The sequence below is a fragment of the Hipposideros armiger genome, unplaced genomic scaffold (assembly GCF_001890085.2).
Source record: "Hipposideros armiger isolate ML-2016 unplaced genomic scaffold, ASM189008v1 scaffold_242, whole genome shotgun sequence".
NCBI classification, from domain to species: domain Eukaryota; kingdom Metazoa; phylum Chordata; class Mammalia; order Chiroptera; family Hipposideridae; genus Hipposideros; species Hipposideros armiger.
In genome coordinates this window covers 1,754,982-1,772,699 of record NW_017731592.1, presented here as the reverse complement: position 1 = coordinate 1,772,699, position 17,718 = coordinate 1,754,982, and the positions used below count along the sequence as shown (strand labels likewise).

Below are 17,718 nucleotides of genomic sequence, written 5' to 3'. Positions count from 1 at the left end.
ACCTCTCCCCATTCCCATGGATCTGGTTTATAAATTCAGATTTTAATATAACAGGTTTGCTAAAAATGCCTCACACACGTGTGTCCCAACTCCTTGCCTCCAATGTCATTTTCTCCACTAAAACCAACTCAACTTGAGTTAATGTGGGAAGCAAGCGATGGAGGCAGTGGCCACACAGTCACTAAGAGCCCTCTATGGAGTGCAGGGAGCCAGATCAGAAACCACTCGCTACTCCCTCCCCCACCCCCACCTGGTTGAGCCCCACCATAGGCTGGCAGTCAGTGCCAGCTTCCTCTTCTAAAGAAGTGAAACAGCATTGCCCACAGGTTCACAATTCCTGGTCCCTGGCCTTTCCCAATCCCCAAGGAAGTGTGGACACCCCTGTGAAACCTTTCTCTGTATATTTATTACCTGTGTTCCTCTCATACTCCAATTCTTGCACCAGGCTCCTGCCATGCAGTTGAATTAGCACAGCTATCTAAAATTCTGCATCGTTTGAAAATTGAAGGCCTGATTAAAGCAGTCGCTTTTCCTACAGAGGACTCCTGTGAGTGGCATTTGGGACCCTCCATGCCTAGTCCCTGCCTCCAGCACTCACTCCAGCCACACCTACAACCTCGGTCTCCAGCTAGGCCTGGCACCCTTAGAGGCCACTTTTACCATGAGAATCAGTTTGCCCTGCCTTTGTGATAATTCCAAAAGCGGTACCTGCCTGTCTTTTGATACTTCTTAACCTCAAGACTGGTTAGCTATATTTCTGTCTCAACAAATCTGTAATCCCACAAGCCAGGTTTGTGTCTTGCTCATCTTTATGTGCTTCAGCACTCAATACACAATGCCCAGCACAGGCTCATATTAAATACACGAAGAAGGAAAGAACACTGACCACTCTCTTGAAGTCCCCAGTGACAAAATTATCCTGACAAGGTCCTGCATGCTCTAGCCTCGCCAGCGCTTGCTCTGGCTACCCCCACCTCATGTAGGCCAAGTGATCTCTTTATTCCCTAGGAATCTGTGCACTTGTACATGGCTAGATCACTCCTGCTGCACCCTCTTTCAGAAAGCCTCTTTCTTACTCCCCTCCACTTTCTGCTCTGAGATTCCACACTTCTCTGGAAGCTCAGATCCAGTCTCCTGGAAGCCTCTGGTTCTCCAGGCAGCGAGACACTCTGAGCTCTAGTACGGCATTTACGATAAGCGTTTACACACGTACAGACCCTCACCATCATCAGTATTTTATAATACTATTTATCCCTCGCCACTCTGAACGTAGGTGTTGTCTCACATAGATGAGACTACCAGTCAGCCGTAGTGCTTGACTCAACTGTCCACTAGCAGTACCCGTGCCCCGGGCATCGGGATCCCAGCCGGCCAGGTCCCGGAGCTCCCTGGCCACTGGAGGGCGCAGTGTCCACCGACCAGGGCGCGCTGGGTGACGTCATGGTCTGGGCGAGGCTGGGAACCTGGCTGGATCCGCTGTCTTCCCTTGGGGCGCCTCCCCCGCTACCAAGCTTGATTCGAGCCTTTAGCGCATGCTCCAAATCCTCCAGCATCCCACAGTGCTTTGCCGTATGCTTTCGCCCTCAACCCGGCAACAGCTGCGTAGCCGCTCAAGGAACATTGACACTGCGCCGCAGGACAGCGGCTCAGAAGAAAGTTTGTCCCTCGGTGCGATCCGGCACTCAGATGTCGTTGCTATGCGCCGACGTCCGCTTCTTCACATCTGATTGGATCTCGGAGATAGGGTGGGGTTTTTGCCGTGGTGCGCATGCGTGCAGCAAAGGATGGAGGACTCGGAACCCGAGCGGAAGGTGGGTACGAGGCTGTGAGCCGCTCGGGTGGCGAGCCTCAATGAAGGCGGAGGGTTCCGGGCTTGACTTGTGTGTTTCTGCAGCGGGCTCGCACCGACGAGGCGACTGCCGCAGGAAGCCGCTCCGAGGCAGAGGATGAGGACGAGGAGGACTACGTGCCCTACGTGCCGTTGCGACAGCGCCGGCAACTGCTGGTGAGGGCCCGGGGTCGAAGGACGAATGAGGGCGGGGGGTGGGGGTTTCGCGGTGGGATGGTGACCCCTGGTCTGCGGGGTGAGGTATCTACACGGGAGCGTGGCCCCCAGGCACATGAGGGACTGACGACATGATCTGAGAGGCAAGGGAGCTGTGCGCCTCGGGGCACAGAACCCTCTCCCAAAAGCCAGTATCCTGACGCAGCTCGTGGGCCCGATGTCCCACTCTGTGTTGGGCTTGGCTCTGAGGGGCTCTGGTGGAACCTCAGCTCCAGAAGCTGCTGCAGCGAAGGCGCAAGGGAGCTGCGGAGGAGGAACAGCAGGACAGTGGCAGTGAGCCCCGGGGAGATGAGGACGACATCCCGCTGGGCCCTCAGTCCAACGTCAGCCTCCTGGATCAGCACCAGCACCTCAAAGAGAAGGCTGAAGGTGGGTTCAGCACCTGCGGGAGGCTCGGCTTGGTGTACAGCTTTGGTGTCTCTCTGACACCATCTGCTTTTTTTTTTCTCAGCCCGCAAGGAATCTGCCAAGGAGAAGCAGCTGAAGGAAGAGGAGAAGATCCTGGAGAGTGTGGCTGAGGGCAGAGGTAGGGTTGTAGCTGGGGCAGGGAGGAAGTGGACTGAGCGTCCTCCCCCAACCCCAGGCATGTTATATCTCAAGGGGCCTGGCCTCTGGGAAGCAGGTGCCAGCCCTGAGCCACATCTGTCTCTTCAGCTTTGATGTCAGTGAAGGAGATGGCTAAGGGAATCACATACGATGATCCGATCAAAACCAGGTATGTGGAAAGCTAGTCACCCTTACTTTGGATGGGATATGGCTGAGACTGGCAGGGACACCCCAAAGCCAGCTGTGCCCAAGGGCCTCTCTTGACCCCTACCACCCACCCACAGTTGGACACCCCCCCGTTACGTCCTGAGCATGTCTGAAGAGCGGCATGAGCGTGTACGGAGGAAATACCACATCCTGGTGGAGGGAGATGGTATCCCACCACCCATCAAGAGCTTCAAGGAAATGAAATTTCCTGCAGGTGCCTGGGGACTGGGAGAGGCACCACACTTTGATAGTCAAAGATATGTGAGGTTGTGTCCCAGCTCCCACTAAGCTCCGCAACTGCAGCATAGCCAGTGGGGATGGAGGGGTTTGAGGAGCGGTTCCTTTAGGCTCCTTTTTCAGTTGTCCCAGCTGTACATAGTCACTGTTTTCTGCCATTAGGGACCTTCAGTGGATACGTGGTGTTAGCCTTAGACAGACCTGGGTGTGAATCCTGCTTCCACTTAGCCTAGGGCCTTTGCACAAGTCTGTCTGTCTGTCTTTCCCTTGCTCTTTCTCTGGGTCTCAGTTTCATCATTTGTAACTTGAGGGGGACAGAGCCCATTTTATAGGCTTTGGGGCCTGATCAAGTACCTGTGGACACAGGATGATGCAGTGTTATTTCCCACAGCCATACTGAGAGGCCTAAAGAAGAAGGGCATCCACCACCCAACGCCGATTCAGATCCAGGGTATCCCCACCATGTAAGTGTGGACGTGGGGGCTCTGAGGATGGTGGTGACAAGCAGGAGCAGTCACTACATATCCACGTAGAGAAACAGTCCCTGTATTCTACCGAACCTGACCCTCAAGCCCCTTCTCTCCCCACAGCCTGTCCGGCCGTGACATGATAGGCATTGCCTTCACGGGTTCAGGCAAGACCCTGGTGTTCACTTTGCCCGTCATCATGTTTTGCCTGGAACAAGAGAAGAGATTACCTTTCTCCAAGCACGAAGGGCCCTATGGACTCATTATCTGCCCCTCGGTAAGATAGCCTGGCCTGGAGGGCAGGGCACCAACAAGACTGCCTTCTGGTACCAGCCCCTGCCCCCCCACCCCCCTACCTCTCATACCTGCAGCGAGAGCTGGCCCGGCAGACCCACGGCATCCTGGAGTATTACTGCCGCCTGCTGCAGGAGGACAGCTCCCCACTCCTGCGCTGCGCTTTGTGCATCGGGGGCATGTCTGTCAAAGAGCAGATGGAGACCATCCGACAGTGAGCACAGGCACCTTTACCCCAGGGCCACCCCAAAGCCCCTAGATAAATCAGAGGACCTTTTGTTTTAGCTACTCCATAGAGCCTTGCCGAGGCCTTTTGTGGGTCTAGTTCTCAGAGAGCCCCCAGTCTAATGGGGAGGTCACTTGGGGTGGGACAGAGGGGTGTAGTGAGGGACTGTGGGGGCACAGCAGATGGAGTGGGGTTATTACAGGCAGAAGGCACAGAGGTGGGGAGCCCAGGGTGTTCAGGAAGGTCAGGTAGTTCAGTGTGTAGCTCAGCAAGGAGGTTGAGGCACTGGGGCAGGGTTGGGCCTGTGCCCTTGCCACACAGTGCAGTTCCCAGCAGACATCACCAGCTGTCTGGGGTCACAGACAGGCCAGCCCCAGCGCCAGTCTCAGGGATGATGCAGACACAGAACAGTTGAATTCAGCGAGCTGGGAAAGTGAGCCTTTCAAGGCCTGCAGAGGCAGGGAGCTGGGGAAGTGCAGGCTGAGACCTGCCTGGAGACTCAGGGCAGCACACTCCTGGGGGTGAGAGGAGGACCCGGGAGAAGGGTTTGCCAGGCAGAGGTGACCATGTGGCTAGGGAGAGCCTGGAGCACTTCAGGAAGGCTGCAGCCCCCTCCAAGAGAGATGTGTGCTGTATGTAGGGCAAGGTGGTGGGAGTGACAGGAAGACCAGAGGGCAGAAGGAGGTGAAAGGCCAGCCTCTAGGTAGGGCTGAGCAGGTGGCCCCGATCTCAGGGTCTCTCCTGGTTCCCCAGCGGTGTGCATATGATGGTAGCCACCCCTGGGCGCCTCATGGATTTGCTGCAAAAGAAGATGGTCAGCCTGGACATCTGTCGCTACCTGGCTCTGGACGAGGCTGACCGCATGATCGACATGGGCTTCGAGGGCGACATCCGCACCATCTTCTCTTACTTCAAGGTGCCCTTCCCTGCCTGGCCAGGGCACTCCTGCCACCTTCCCCCTGTGCGCCTCTGTCAACTGTGGAGGGCCCTGAGGCCCTGCGCTGCCTACCCACTGTCCCCCATGCCCTCAGCCCCAGCCCTCCTTTTTCTCAGGGCCAGCGGCAGACCCTACTCTTCAGTGCCACCATGCCTAAGAAGATACAGAACTTTGCCAAGAGTGCCCTGGTAAAGCCTGTCACCATCAATGTGGGGCGCGCCGGGGCCGCCAGCCTAGATGTCATCCAGGTGGGCAAGTCCTGGAGGGCAGTCTCACCTCTGAGGGCAGGGTCTGGCAAGGCTCCCTTTGAAGCTGATTGGAGCAAGGTGGGCGGTCCACCTTGTGGGCGCTGGAGGTTTCATTATTTGAAGTCCCAGCCCTTAGCAGGAAACATTCTTAGGGTCCCTGGCCCTTGGCGGCAAGAGGCTGCTGGTCACCTCCCAGCTGGGACTGGGGCCCAGCCTCTCTGGTGGGCCATGCTGGTGAGCTTGTTCTCAGGACCACCTGACCTGGCCCCTCTGGTGGCAGGAGGTGGAATATGTGAAGGAAGAGGCCAAGATGGTATACCTGCTCGAGTGCCTGCAGAAGACACCCCCGCCTGTGAGTATAGCCAGGCTGGCCCAGGACACCCCAGATGAGGGAAGAGGGCAGTAGGGACAGCACATGGGAGAGGGTCGGGGACACCTGGGCAGAGGCAGTCGCCGTGACGCATTGGCCTTCCTGGACAGGTGCTCATCTTTGCAGAGAAGAAGGCAGATGTGGACGCCATCCATGAGTACCTGCTGCTCAAGGGGGTCGAGGCCGTGGCCATCCATGGGGGCAAAGGTCAGGGTGGCATCTGCATAGGCATGGATGGTGCTGCCATTGCTGCCCCTCACCTAACCTTCCCCTGCCTGGCCGGCTTGCCGCTACTCCCCAGACTCTTGCTATTGTTCTAACTGCTCCCGCCTCACCCTCTCCAGACCAGGAGGAACGGACCAAGGCCATCGAAGCTTTCCGGGAGGGCAAGAAGGATGTCCTAGTGGCCACAGATGTAGCCTCCAAGGGTTTGGACTTCCCTGCCATCCAGCATGTCATCAATTATGACATGCCTGAGGAAATCGAGAACTACGGTGGGAGCTTGGGGGGAACGTGGGGGGTTGGGCTGCAGGCTCGGCTCCAGCCCTGGGCAGTGGGCCAGAAGCTGTCTCCTCTCTCTGCAGTGCATAGAATTGGCCGTACCGGGCGCTCAGGAAACACAGGCATCGCCACCACCTTCATTAACAAGGCCTGCGGTGAGTATCCCAGAGCCACCACAGCTGTCCCCTGGGTCTTCCAGCTCCTGGTTACAGGGTTGGACCTAATGGCACCCCACTGCCCCACAGACGAGTCAGTGCTCATGGACCTCAAAGCCCTGCTGCTGGAGGCCAAGCAGAAGGTGCCACCTGTGCTACAAGTGCTGCACTGCGGTGACGAGTCCATGCTGGACATTGGAGGTAACTGCGGAGCGGGAGACACTAGTCCAGAGGGGGGGCATGACGGGAACACCAGGTCCACCCTGCACATCAGTGGACTAGGGAGACTGAAGGAGGACCAAGGTCTGGGGAGTGGAACTTGGCCCTGTCACCATGCTGACCCCCTCCCCCTATACCCCATACTCCCAGGAGAGCGTGGCTGTGCATTCTGCGGGGGCCTGGGCCATCGGATCACCGACTGCCCCAAACTTGAAGCCATGCAGACCAAGCAGGTCAGCAACATTGGCCGCAAGGACTACCTGGCCCACAGCTCCATGGACTTCTAGCTGCCTGCCGCCTCTCCTCTCTCCAGAGGCCTCAGTCCCGGGCTTCCAGCCACCTCCCACACACCAGCCCCCTGGACAAGAAGCCAGCATCCTCAGCCCAGTTGGCCTGGGCTGGGCCAGGCCACGCCTGGCTGCCTGCGCCCTGTGGCCCCAGAATTACTATTTTTGCTTCTCTTTACCCCAGCTGCCATTAAAGCACAAGCCTCTGTGGTCTGAGCCCCAGCCCTGCCTCTGTGTTTCACCTCGTCCGCCCCCTGCTTCCTAGTAGCCTCACCCTCTGACCTCGAGAGCCTGGGCGTCTCACTCACCTCAGCCAACACCCAGCCAGCTCGGTTGTGGAAGGAGCCGCCTAGCTGCCCCCCCTACCCCACCCCACCCCCAGTGCCAGCTGGATTTGTGACTCAGAGGGACCACATCGGTGGACAAGGGGAAATCGGTGGTCGGGTTTTCAGGTCTCTGGTTGACTATCGTAACCTCCAGCCCTGCCGCAGCCTCCCTCTTCCTGTCAGTTGTGTGAAGCTCCTAGGGCTTCTGGAGCCCCTTGGGAGGCGACCCAGCCTCAGGCTCCCTGCCCGCTTGCCCACCTGTGCAGGCTCCCAGGAGGGAACCCTCCGCCCTGTTTGCTGAGGGGCAGCAGATGCCACAGGAGACTGCTACAGGCACTTTCTGGCACACTGCTCAGCTTTGCTGGGCAGCTCACAGGTGAGTGGCAGAGAGATCAGACTTGGTCATGGGCGGCAGTCACAAGAATGTTGGCAAATGCATGGGATTTCAACATCTGGCGAGGAGTAGGCAGAGGACTAGCACTGGTGGCAGCTCCTCTGTGCCGGGCACTTCATGTGCAGGCCACATGCTTATCCCAGCAGGACAGCCGTTGCCCAAGCCATGTTTGTCACTTGGTGTGTGGCCTTGGGCAAGTTACTTAATGTTTCTGAGCCTTGATTTCCTCATCATTGAAATGTCAGTGAGAATGCAAAGGGCCTGGTGTGTGGGGCTGAAGCTTGGGGCTTCTTGGGCCACAATGGGCACAAAGCCAGGTGTGGGAGACCTTTGGAAAAGATTTCCTGCCCAAGAAGATACACACCCTATATGTATGTGACCCCCAAACTATATTTCTCAGCCTGTTTACACATTCCTTCCCATAGGTGGCATTGAATGAGTGACATGAGGCTGTCCCCAGAATCAGATTCACACACAGCCCTGATACTGGCCTCCGGTAAGGCACAAAAATAGGCCACCAGGAAGAAGCAAAGCTTAAAAAGCATGTGAGCTCTCCAGGGGCCCACTGGGGCATGCCATCTGCACTCAGATGGGCAGGACCATGCCATGAGGACTGGGGCGCGCTGCTGGGGCCTTTATGCTCTCAGCATGGGGTGGTCAGAGGAGGCCTCCCAGAGGAAGAGGCAGCCAGCGCCCAGAGAGCACTGTGATGAGGGGGCCTCTTTGGACGGGGGAGAGGTGAGGCTAGGACGCAGCACCTTGAGTGCTGGGCTGAGGAGCCCAGGCTAGACCTGAGGGCAGTGGAGAACCAGGAAGCATTTAGGAAGGGGAGAGGGGTGGGCCCAGGTGAGCCAGTGGTTCAAAGGGAGACGCAGGTCTGTGGAGTAGCCTGTTTCTTCCTTTTCCTCTGAATGAATTTATTCCTGCTTTACTTTCATTTCCCTGGCAGGACCACGGCTGCTCTGTCTATGAAGTAGCCTGCTTCTTGCCTTTCCTTAAAAATAAAAAAAAAAGGAGATGCACAGGCTGGCAGTGGATGAGGGCAGCGAAGGTGGAGGGAGGGAGTGAATATTAGAAATATTCCAAGATAAGGACCAGCCAACCAACCAGGGCTCCAAGTGGGAAAGCAAGGAGTTTGCCAGTCTGGCTGGAGAAGGGTGCTGGGGCTGTGGGAATACCAGGCCCCAGGGTGCACAAATGTCCCCAGGGTGGACAGGGGAGGGGTCTGAGCCCATGACTAGGGAGCCAGCCTGCAGGTCAGATGCTCACACCCAGCTGACCCAGGTGCAGGCATGGGTCATTTGCCCTCAGGTGCTCCAAGGCCCCTGCCAGGCACACGGCACGTTGACCAGTCCAGTCGGAACCCCAAGGAAGAAATATGCCCCCAACTGCTATCCTAGCTCTTTTACTGGAGATGGGGTTCCCCTCCCCCAGTCATGCAGCTGCCTCTCTGGACAGAGGGAGGGGAAGTGGCCAGAAGGGGAAGTGTGAGGAGTTCCCCTCAGCCTGTAACCAGTCTCCTCAGGCCCTCGGAGTGGTGGACCCGCAGCCTTGCCCCGGCCATGGAGCCTCTGGAGACCCCTATCAAGGACGGCATCCTCTACCAGCAGCACGTCAAGTTCGGCAAGGTGGGGACCCTGGCTGCCAGGCAGCTGCCTAGAACAAACGGTGGGCCTCCACCCCAGACTGGGACAGCCCACCCAGGCCTGGGAGAATGGACGTGGGAGTCAGGGTGGGGGATCCAACCCAGCGGTTGGGGTGGGTAGAGACCTGTCCTCAACCTGAGCAGGTGGGCTGAGCCTGAGCAGGCTTTAGTGAGACCCTGCCTCATTTACAGATAGGGAAGCCACGGGACAGGAGGGTCTAAGAACCCAAACCTTGGGGGCAGGGCAGAGTGGGGAGGCTGGCTACTCCAACAGCATTCCAACCCTTCCAGGGCCAGGCCAGTCCAGGGGCTGAGCTGGTAGAGCCCCACCCTGCAGAAGAGGGCTCAACTCCTCCCAGCCTGTCATGGGACATAGTGGGGGGGTTTACCTTCAGGCAGCAGGCCCTACACCCCCGCAGCTCAGCTGCAGCTGCTGCCCAGGCAGATAAACCGTCTGTTTCCTTTGCTTGACGCTATTTGCATGTTTCCTTCCTTACCATCATGAAAGGGTGGTCTCAGTCAGCCCCAGTCCTTGTCCTGTGGCCTAAGTAACCTTTTTGGGAGGTGGGGGGAGGGAGGTCCACCAACATAACCGGCAGTGTCGGGTGGTCTGTTCCAGCTGCTAGATGCTTTACAGACATAATCTACAATAGTAGAAGCCCCACCCTGGCCGCCTCATGAGAAGACCAGGACACTAGTGCTTATGAGGGTACCAATTAGGAAAGTGTGGGGTAGATCTGAACCCAGGGCTAACTGAAAGACTATTCTCCCTGCTGGGTTGGCTGTGGTAAGGCCTTTTCTGAGGCCCTGAGGAGTTGGGGGAGGCAGAGGCCCGCCTGAGTGGCCAGAAGCATTTGCTGAGCAGCTTGTGCTGAGCTGAACTGCAGGGAAGGTCTTCACCCCCATCCTTCTCTCCCCCAGAAGTCCTGGCGGAAGGTGTGGGGTCTGCTGTATGCAGGAGGCCCATCAGGCGTGGCACGGCTGGAGAGCTGGGAGTTCCGGGATGGTGGCCTTGGGCCAGCAGGTGACAGGTCTGCAGGTCCCGGCCGGCGTGGGGAGCGGAGGGTCATTCGCCTAGCTGACTGTGTGTCTGTGCTGCCGGCTGACGGTGAGAGCTGCCCCCGGGACACCAGTGCCTTCCTGCTCACCACCACCGAGCGAAGCCACCTGCTGGCTGCACAGCACCGCCAGGAATGGATGGGCCCCATCTGCCAACTGGCCTTTCCGGTGAGCACAGGGCAGGAGGGCAGGGCATTCAGGGGCTGGCCCAGGGGAACTGCCTCCCCCCCACACACCTTATTCATTCCATGCTCACTCATTCTGTCACTTAGCAAGTAACTGCCAAGTACCTATGAGCCTGGAAAACAGCCCAGAAGCCACAGAACAAATCTCAGATGGCCATACGAGCTATGGAGAAAATGCCAGGCTGGGGTGGGACTAGGAGTGAACCAGGGGACATTAGGCAGGATGGTCCAGGAAGGCCTCTCAGAAGGGGACGGTGGGCCTGAGTCCTCAAGGACAACCAACCAGGCAAACATCTGAGGAAACAATGTCCCAGACACTGAGGTCAAAGGAGTGTCCCGAATAGAAGGAGCAACATGGTCAAAAGCCCTGAGGCAGGGAGAAGGTTAGTGTGTTCAAGGGGCAGAAAGCAGGCAGTGTGGCTGGAGGGCAAGGAGTGCAAGGGCTGAGAACCAGCTGAAACCACCTTGGGCCACATGTGGAGTTTGGGGTTTTATTCCGAGTGAGAGGAGAAGCTTTTGGGATTGAGTCAATGACTGAGAGTTTTAAAGCTTTACAGGGTCTGTAATGGACCAAAAGGAAATGAGTCTGTGGTTTCTCAAAAACTGAAACAGAGTTACCACCTGACCCAACAATTCCCAAGAGAATTGAAGCAGATGTTCAAACAGCACTTGTAGTAGAATGTTCAGAGAAGCACTATTCTCAGTAGCCCAAAGGGACAAACAACCTAAATGTCTGTCAGCTGATCATGGATAAAGTGAATGTGGTCTGTCTACACAATGGAATATTACTCGGCCACAAAAAGGAAGCAGCACTGACACAGGCTACACTGTGAATGAACCTTGAAAACATGAAGCCAGACGCAAAAAGACATGTATTATATGATTCCATTTACATGAAATACCCAGAATAGGCAACTCCATTGCAACAGAAAGCAGGTTGGTGTTTCCCAGAGGCTTTCAAAGTAGAGGAATGAAAAGTTCTGGAACTCCATAAAGGTGATAATTGCACAATCTTGTGACTTTATTCAAAGCCACTGAATTACTTTAAAATGGTTAAAATAGAAAATTTTATATTGTATATTTAAATTTTTTAATTAAAATTTTTTTAATTTTAAAAATTTGAAAAAAAGAAGGAAAATGAACAGGAGCAAGGAGACCAGTGAGGAACCCATTGCATTTGACCCTGGCCATACTACCCAGGGCCAACCAAGGTGGTGGTGGTAGAGGTGCTGAGAGTCAGGGCCCAAGTGTGTGAAGGGATGAGGGGTAGGGAGGGGTGAGATGGAGCCAGAGGCCTGGGGGAGGACGCTCCTGCCCCTTCACTGCTCTAAGCTATGGGGGACACACATGGGCTGGCCTGGCCCCTGGCCTAGTGCAAGGGTGAGGGGGCCACCCTGTTGTCAGTGCCTCTGCTTTACAGCTCTCAGCACCCTCCAGGGGGAGCAGGGGTGATTGCAGAGGGAGAAATTAGCTCAGGGGGTGCCCAGGGTGCAGTGTGTCAGGGGCAGAGCTGGGATTGGTGCCAGGTCCCTGGGTGGACTTACTTGTCACAGAGTCCCAAGTGCCATTTTTCCCCATGAGAAAGGATGCAGGAAGCGGAGGAGGGATGACTCTAACCTCTGTTGTTGACCCATTCCCCAGGGCACAGGGGAATCTTCCTCTGGACCAGGGGAGGCGGAGGCTCCCAAGCGGGATCTGGTTCCCATGGAGGAGAACGCTATCTACTCCTCCTGGCAGGAAGGTGAGTCAGGAAGGTGTAGGGGCAGCCTCAGCACCACCGCCGCCGGGGCTGGGGCCTCTGGAGGACCCATCAGCTGTGCCTTCTGCCTGCAGTGGGCAAGTTTCCAGTGGTGGTGCAGAGGACCGAGGCGGCTGCCCGCTGCCAGCTGAAGGGGCCCTATATCCTGCTGCTGGGCCAGGACGCCATCCAGCTGAGTGAGCCGGCCAGCCCGCAGGCCCTCTACTCCTGGCCCTACCGCTTCCTCCGCAAGTTTGGCTCTGACAAGGTGAGGGGCTGAGCCTGCAGGGAGTGGGGGTGGCAGGTGGCCCCTTGGCCACTGACCCAACGATGTCACCTGTGCCCAGGGCGTGTTCTCCTTCGAAGCTGGCCGCCGCTGTGACTCGGGCGAAGGCCTCTTCGCCTTCAGCAGCCCCAGAGCCCGAGACCTGTGCGGGGTCGTGGCCGCTGCCATTGCTCGCCAGCGGGAGCTGCTGCCTGAACTGGCAGCGCCACGGCCCTGCCCCCTGCCACGGGCCACCTCCCTACCCTCGCTGGACCCCCCTGGGGAGTTGCGGGAGGTGCCCCCCGGGCCCGACCTGCCTGGTTCCCAGAGGGTGCGGCTGGCCGAGCCTGGACCACAGAGCCTGCCCCCGCTGCCCACTGAGCCCGGGCTGTATGCGTCCGTGTGCAAGCGGGCCAGCGGGCCTCCGCGTGCCGCCGAGCACCTCTATGAGAACCTGTGTGCGCTGGAGGCCGGCCCCACACCGCCCAACCTGGGGGACCCAGTGCAGGAAGGACCCGGCGGCCGCAGCCCCCCAGACAGCCCCATCTACCACAACAGCGAGGACCTGGGCTGGCCCAGCCCGGCCCACGACAGCAGCCTGGAGGCCCAGTACCGGCGGCTGCTGGAGCTGGAGCTGGGCAGCAATGGTGACGAAGCCGAGGGCTCCTGCCGCCCCATTGCTCACTCGGGCTTCAAGGCCAAGCTGGTGACGCTGCTGAGCCGGGAGCGGAAGAAGGGCCCCGCCCCCTGTGACCGGCCCTGAATACCTGGAGAAGCCTGGCTGGGACAGGAGGGCAGGCAAACAATGGACATCTGGGGACACATCCCTGCATCCACTCTGGCCTTTGGGGACACTGCAGGTGGCCTGGGGAGGCCCCTCAGGAGCCCTGCCCGCCCTTGAGTGTGTAGTGTACAGGTCTGTTGAGAATAAAGCCTTCAGCTCCCCACTTGGTCCTGTGTTCTAGCCCACAGCCCGCACCTCCTCGCTTTAGCTCCTTGCAGTGGCATTGGGGTCCACACAGGCACACAGACCCTCCCTCATATGTGTTGCAGCAAAAACCAGTGCCCTCTGCTGGGCTCTAGGGACATGGATGACCTGGACCTGACCTCTGCTGCCAGTAGGCTCTAGTCCAGTCCAGCAGGCAGGCAGGATGCAGATAATTATGGCTCCATACACAGCAGAAATGAGTTGGACAGTCGGGCAGAGGGAGAAGTGAGGTTTGCTGGTGGGAGAGGCATCCTCTGGATGGAATGGGAAGGGCAGGCAGGGAGCCTGGGGTTTCCAGGCCAAGGGTGGGCGTGGTGGGACCAAGGGAAGAACATGTACACAAATGCTCCAAGGGCCTGAGCGGAAGTTGGTGCCCAACATGAGAGGCCTGATGGTCCTGCAGAGTTTGGTCTAATCCTCAGTGGAGGGACAGACTAAGGAAGGAGCAGTATGGAGACAGAATTTGAGGGAGCCAAACTGGAAACCACCAGAAAGTCTGAGCTGGGAAGGAGGTGATGGGCATGGGGGAAGCAGGTGAAAGGGACTTCAAAAACATGCACACCCAAAACCCCTGTTCCCACTGAGACACTTAACTGCACATTCACTCTGGGGAACCCCTGGCCTCAGTTTCCTCAACTGTCAAGACTAAAGACTATATACCAGGCATGCATTCATTCATTTTTAACTGCGTGTTTTACCATCTGCCCACTCTGCATTAGGCGCTGGGGACATGGCCGTGTTCAAGGAGCCCACGTCCCAGAGGGAGATAAGCAAGTCTCATGAAGACTTTAGTGCCTGCCTTACTGTCCTCCCCTCACGCTACTCCTGTCACCACCCCTGGGACCTCCATGTACACAAGCACCATGCCCCTGAGGACCTGGCCTGCTGGCCCCTTGACAACTCTGCTCCAGCTGCCCATACCTTTGGCACATCCTGAACCTTGTCTTCATGACAGCGATGCTCCATTGTCACTTCACAGTAACAGTCATTTCCAAGCATCTGCCTCTAGCCACCTCCTCCTGTCCTTCTGGCCCACTGCCTCTAGCATGGCACACACGGCTCCTCCTCAGCTGCGCGGAACCACAGTGACCCTTCTCTCACTGTCTGTACGACTGTTGTCCACAATTCCATCCTTGTCCTACTTAGATTCTGTGCTCCCCTAACGGAGTCACCCCCTGCACGTCTGTCTTCTTCCAACTTATTTGTCCAGCAAAGCCCCAGCCTCCAACAGTGCCAGGCAGTTGCCCATGGCCAGAGAAATTCATGTAACCAGGCTGACTGCATTCTTTTCACCAGAGACAGTCTCACCATACTGCCCAGAGATCCTATGTCCCAGAGTAGCTGCTTTTTTTATCCCCAAGACCTTCGCCTTCTCTCCATCCCTGCCAATTCCCACCTTGCAGATACCCAGACAAACAGTGGCAACAGAAGTGAACAGCCTCCACCTCTCACCATCTTACCTACAAGTGCACCTGCAAGTATACCTGCACCATCTCCTTCCTGACCTATGTTGGAAGGAATATCTGTTCCTAAGACGTTCGTGCTCTAACCCCAGCTGTTTTCACCTCCTCAGAGCTCGCAAACTGAGCTGTTTCCTCTCTCCTCAACCCATGAATTCCATCATCATCATTTCCAGCCTCACCAACATGTTCTATAATTTCACATCTTTAAAAGAAACCTTTCCTTGACCTCGAATTCTCCTTCAGCGCCTCCCCACTTCTCTGTTCCTCTTCACAGAGAAAGTCATCAAAAGAGTTTTTGATTACTCTCATTTCCACTTTCTTTCCTCCCATTCTCCCTTCCAACTCGTCTCCCAGTGGTGCCCACGACGTCATTACATGGCTCTTATTGGGATCACCAACCTCCTTGTTTGCCAAAAGCAGAGCAACTGGTCTCCCTTTGTGACCAGGACTCTCCCCACTTCTCAGCAGCACTTGACACCCCTCTTTCACTCAGTTTCTCTCCTCTGCACGAGCTCTGCCCAGGGCTCTGGCCTCAGACACAGTGTAACTCAACCCTGGCTGCACAGAATCACCTGGGAGCCTTCAAAAAATGCCCACACCTGGGCCCACACCCAGGGGATAGGGCTTCAGTCCAGCTGTTTCTTCAATTCCCCAGGTGATTGCAGTGTGTATCCAGGGTTCAGAATCATTATCCTAAGTGAGCCAATCCTGTCTCCATGTCTTACAGACGTGGCACGTCTTCAGCACAGACCTCTCCTTGCCAATGAGCTCTGGATTTAAGCGTGCAGCTGTGCAAGACTCTGGGTGTCTAAGATTCATCTCCAAATGTCATGTGAAGGGAGGTTGGGGGAAGGGGACTGTGTGCAGTGCTGTCCCAGGGTGTCTGTGGCCACAGAAGACAAAGCCTGGAAGGATGTTGCAGCCACGGCGAGGGAAATTTTGGGCCCACTTATGGACATTCCTTCTGATGGTAACGTCTTCCCATGAGCCAACTGGCTGCCTGTCGTAGAGAATGCTGAGACAAGGAGGCTCCCAGTCAAGTGGCTGCAGCAGGGGCCCCTCCACCCCACGGTGGCAAGCCAGCCCTTGCCAGCTCAGCAAATCCCAGTTCACATTGAAGATTACCCAGAGAGTCAGAGACATAGCCAGAACTAGGACCCAGGACTCTGGGTACCCAATCTGGTGTGCTTTCCTTTATTACAAATCTAAGCCTCTTTGTTTCATGGCAGTTGCTGTGAGGTTCCCACCAGACCAGAAGCGAAAGTCTTCAGAAACAAATCTCTGGGATTTTAGGGGCCTTGCCCTGCAGCTCCACGTGTTCTGGCCACCAGGGGGCAGTGTGTCCTAGCCCAGTGCCTGTCTCTACCCCGGCAGCCTATGCAGGGAGATCTAGTGGGCTTCCAAGTGTGAGTCTTGCATAGTCCCTGGGGTCCTGTCTGCTAGAGGACTGCCAGGATCCCAGGCTGACCCTTCTTCCTTTGCTCATTTGCTGTTTCACTCTCTCCATCCTTCCTTCACAGTAGGGACATTGTGGGCAGGCACTGGGGAAATGATGGACAAGTCAGACAAGCCCCTGCTTTCATGGGACTGACATTTTAAAGGGGACAAAAGGCAATGAAGAAACAAACGCTTAATATAATGTCAGATGGTAGTGAGTGCCATGGGGAGAAATAAAGCAGGATACGGACTAGTGCATGATGTAGGTGAGGTGTCAGGGGGCTGCTGTTTTAGATAGCATGATCAGGGAAAGCTCTTCAGAGGCAACATCTCGGCAGACACCTGGACAAAGTGAGAGAGCCTGTTGTTTAGATAACTGGGAGAAAGTGTTTCAAGCAGAAGGAGCCTCAAGTGCAAAGGCCCTGAGGCAGGAATATGTTTGACATGTTGGAGAAACAGTGAGGAGGACAGAGGGGCTGGAATGGAGTGACTAAGGAGGAGAGAGGTAGGAGGTGGAACCAGTTTATTAGTGTCATGTACATCTTAAGGACTTTAGTTTTATTTTAGGTGCAACATGAGCCCACTGGAATGCTAAAAGCCAAAGGTGATGTGGTACGATTTCTGCTTTAAAAATATCACTTTGGCTGCTGCAAGAAGATTCTGGAGTGGGTAAGAAGAAGCAAGGAGATGTGTTAGGAGACTGCTAAGGGGTCTCCTAACGGGTGGCAGCAACAACGGTGGCAGTAGTGGCCAGATGTGGGACATATTCTGAAGGTGAATTTGCAGAATTTGGAGTATGACAGAGAAGAGAAAGGAAGGATACCTTCATAGTTTTTACTGAACCAAGTGGATGAGTAGTGGTGCCATTTAATGAGGTGAGGAAGGAGCTAGGGAGTTGAGAAATCACAAGTTTAAATTGGGACATAATGATTTGAAATATCTAGTAGACATCAAGTAGAGAGGTTGGACAGGTGGGTGGCTATTAGAGCCTGGAGATCTTGGGAGGAGGTCAGGGCTAGACACATAACTTGGTAGTCCTTGGCATATAGGTGTTATTGAAGGCCACAGGAGGGGGTCTCAGAGAGTAGGTGTAGAGCGAAAAGATCTGATGGCCAGGTTGGGGAACAGATGAGGACCTCCCAAGGAGGGGGAGAAGCAGCAGCAATGGAACAGGAGGAGGCATGAGGCCTGGGAAAGACAGAGTGAGCCTGGACCAGTGCTCCTCCTACGTGGGGTCAGAGAAAACCTGAGAAAGCACCATTGATTTGATAACTCAGGGGTCTTTGGAGACCTTGAGAGGAGGGAATTAATTCAGAGAATTGGAGTGGGGAGGACAAGAGCCTGACTGGAGTGGATTCAAGAGAGAACAGGAGGAAAGCAAGTCGAGACAGGGTGACAGACAACTCCTTCGAGGAATTTCACTCTTAAGGGGAGTAAAATAAAAGTCATAGCTGGACAG

At 56.1% G+C, this 17,718-nt stretch overlaps 2 protein-coding genes across 4 annotated transcripts; both read left to right on the top strand.

Moving 5' to 3' along the window:
* Positions 1-1,570: 1,570 nt before the first annotated feature.
* Positions 1,571-6,966, top strand: DDX41 (DEAD-box helicase 41). The gene is made up of 17 exons (XM_019655646.1): positions 1,571-1,811; positions 1,895-2,005; positions 2,275-2,434; positions 2,517-2,591; positions 2,720-2,780; positions 2,896-3,032; positions 3,447-3,519; positions 3,646-3,799; positions 3,894-4,030; positions 4,796-4,958; positions 5,096-5,227; positions 5,508-5,579; positions 5,708-5,804; positions 5,942-6,091; positions 6,182-6,253; positions 6,344-6,454; positions 6,623-6,966. Exons 1-17 carry the CDS (start codon positions 1,785-1,787, stop codon positions 6,757-6,759), a joined length of 1,869 nt encoding a protein of 622 aa, XP_019511191.1. The 5' UTR covers positions 1,571-1,784; the 3' UTR covers positions 6,760-6,966.
* A 100-nt stretch (positions 6,967-7,066) lies between these two features.
* Positions 7,067-13,318, top strand: DOK3 (docking protein 3). Of its 3 annotated transcripts, none has more exons than XM_019655649.1 (7): positions 7,067-7,461; positions 7,905-7,975; positions 9,005-9,107; positions 10,046-10,351; positions 12,010-12,109; positions 12,202-12,374; positions 12,454-13,318. In XM_019655649.1, exons 3-7 carry the CDS (start codon positions 9,042-9,044, stop codon positions 13,132-13,134), a joined length of 1,326 nt encoding a protein of 441 aa, XP_019511194.1. In that variant the 5' UTR covers positions 7,067-7,461; positions 7,905-7,975; positions 9,005-9,041; the 3' UTR covers positions 13,135-13,318. The 3 variants fall into 3 exon arrangements, with proteins under 3 accessions (XP_019511194.1, XP_019511192.1, XP_019511193.1); XM_019655647.1 differs by having other exon boundaries at positions 7,905-8,217; XM_019655648.1 differs by lacking the exon at positions 7,067-7,461 and having other exon boundaries at positions 7,482-8,217.
* Positions 13,319-17,718: the final 4,400 nt, after the last annotated feature.

Bases quoted from the DNA above. Each gene is read 5' to 3' on its own strand.
- DOK3 (XM_019655647.1), top strand. From the start codon at position 8,117: ATGCTCTCAGCATGGGGTGGTCAGAGGAGGCCTCCCAGAGGAAGAGGC. The intron at 8,218-9,004 runs GTGAGGCTAGGA...CAGTCTCCTCAG, and splicing joins CCTCTTTGGACGGGGGAGAG to GCCCTCGGAGTGGTGGACCC. The intron at 10,352-12,009 runs GTGAGCACAGGG...CCCATTCCCCAG, and splicing joins TCTGCCAACTGGCCTTTCCG to GGCACAGGGGAATCTTCCTC.
- DDX41 (XM_019655646.1), top strand. From the start codon at position 1,785: ATGGAGGACTCGGAACCCGAGCGGAAG. The intron at 3,520-3,645 runs GTAAGTGTGGAC...CTCTCCCCACAG, and splicing joins ATCCAGGGTATCCCCACCAT to CCTGTCCGGCCGTGACATGA. The intron at 4,031-4,795 runs GTGAGCACAGGC...CTGGTTCCCCAG, and splicing joins CAGATGGAGACCATCCGACA to CGGTGTGCATATGATGGTAG.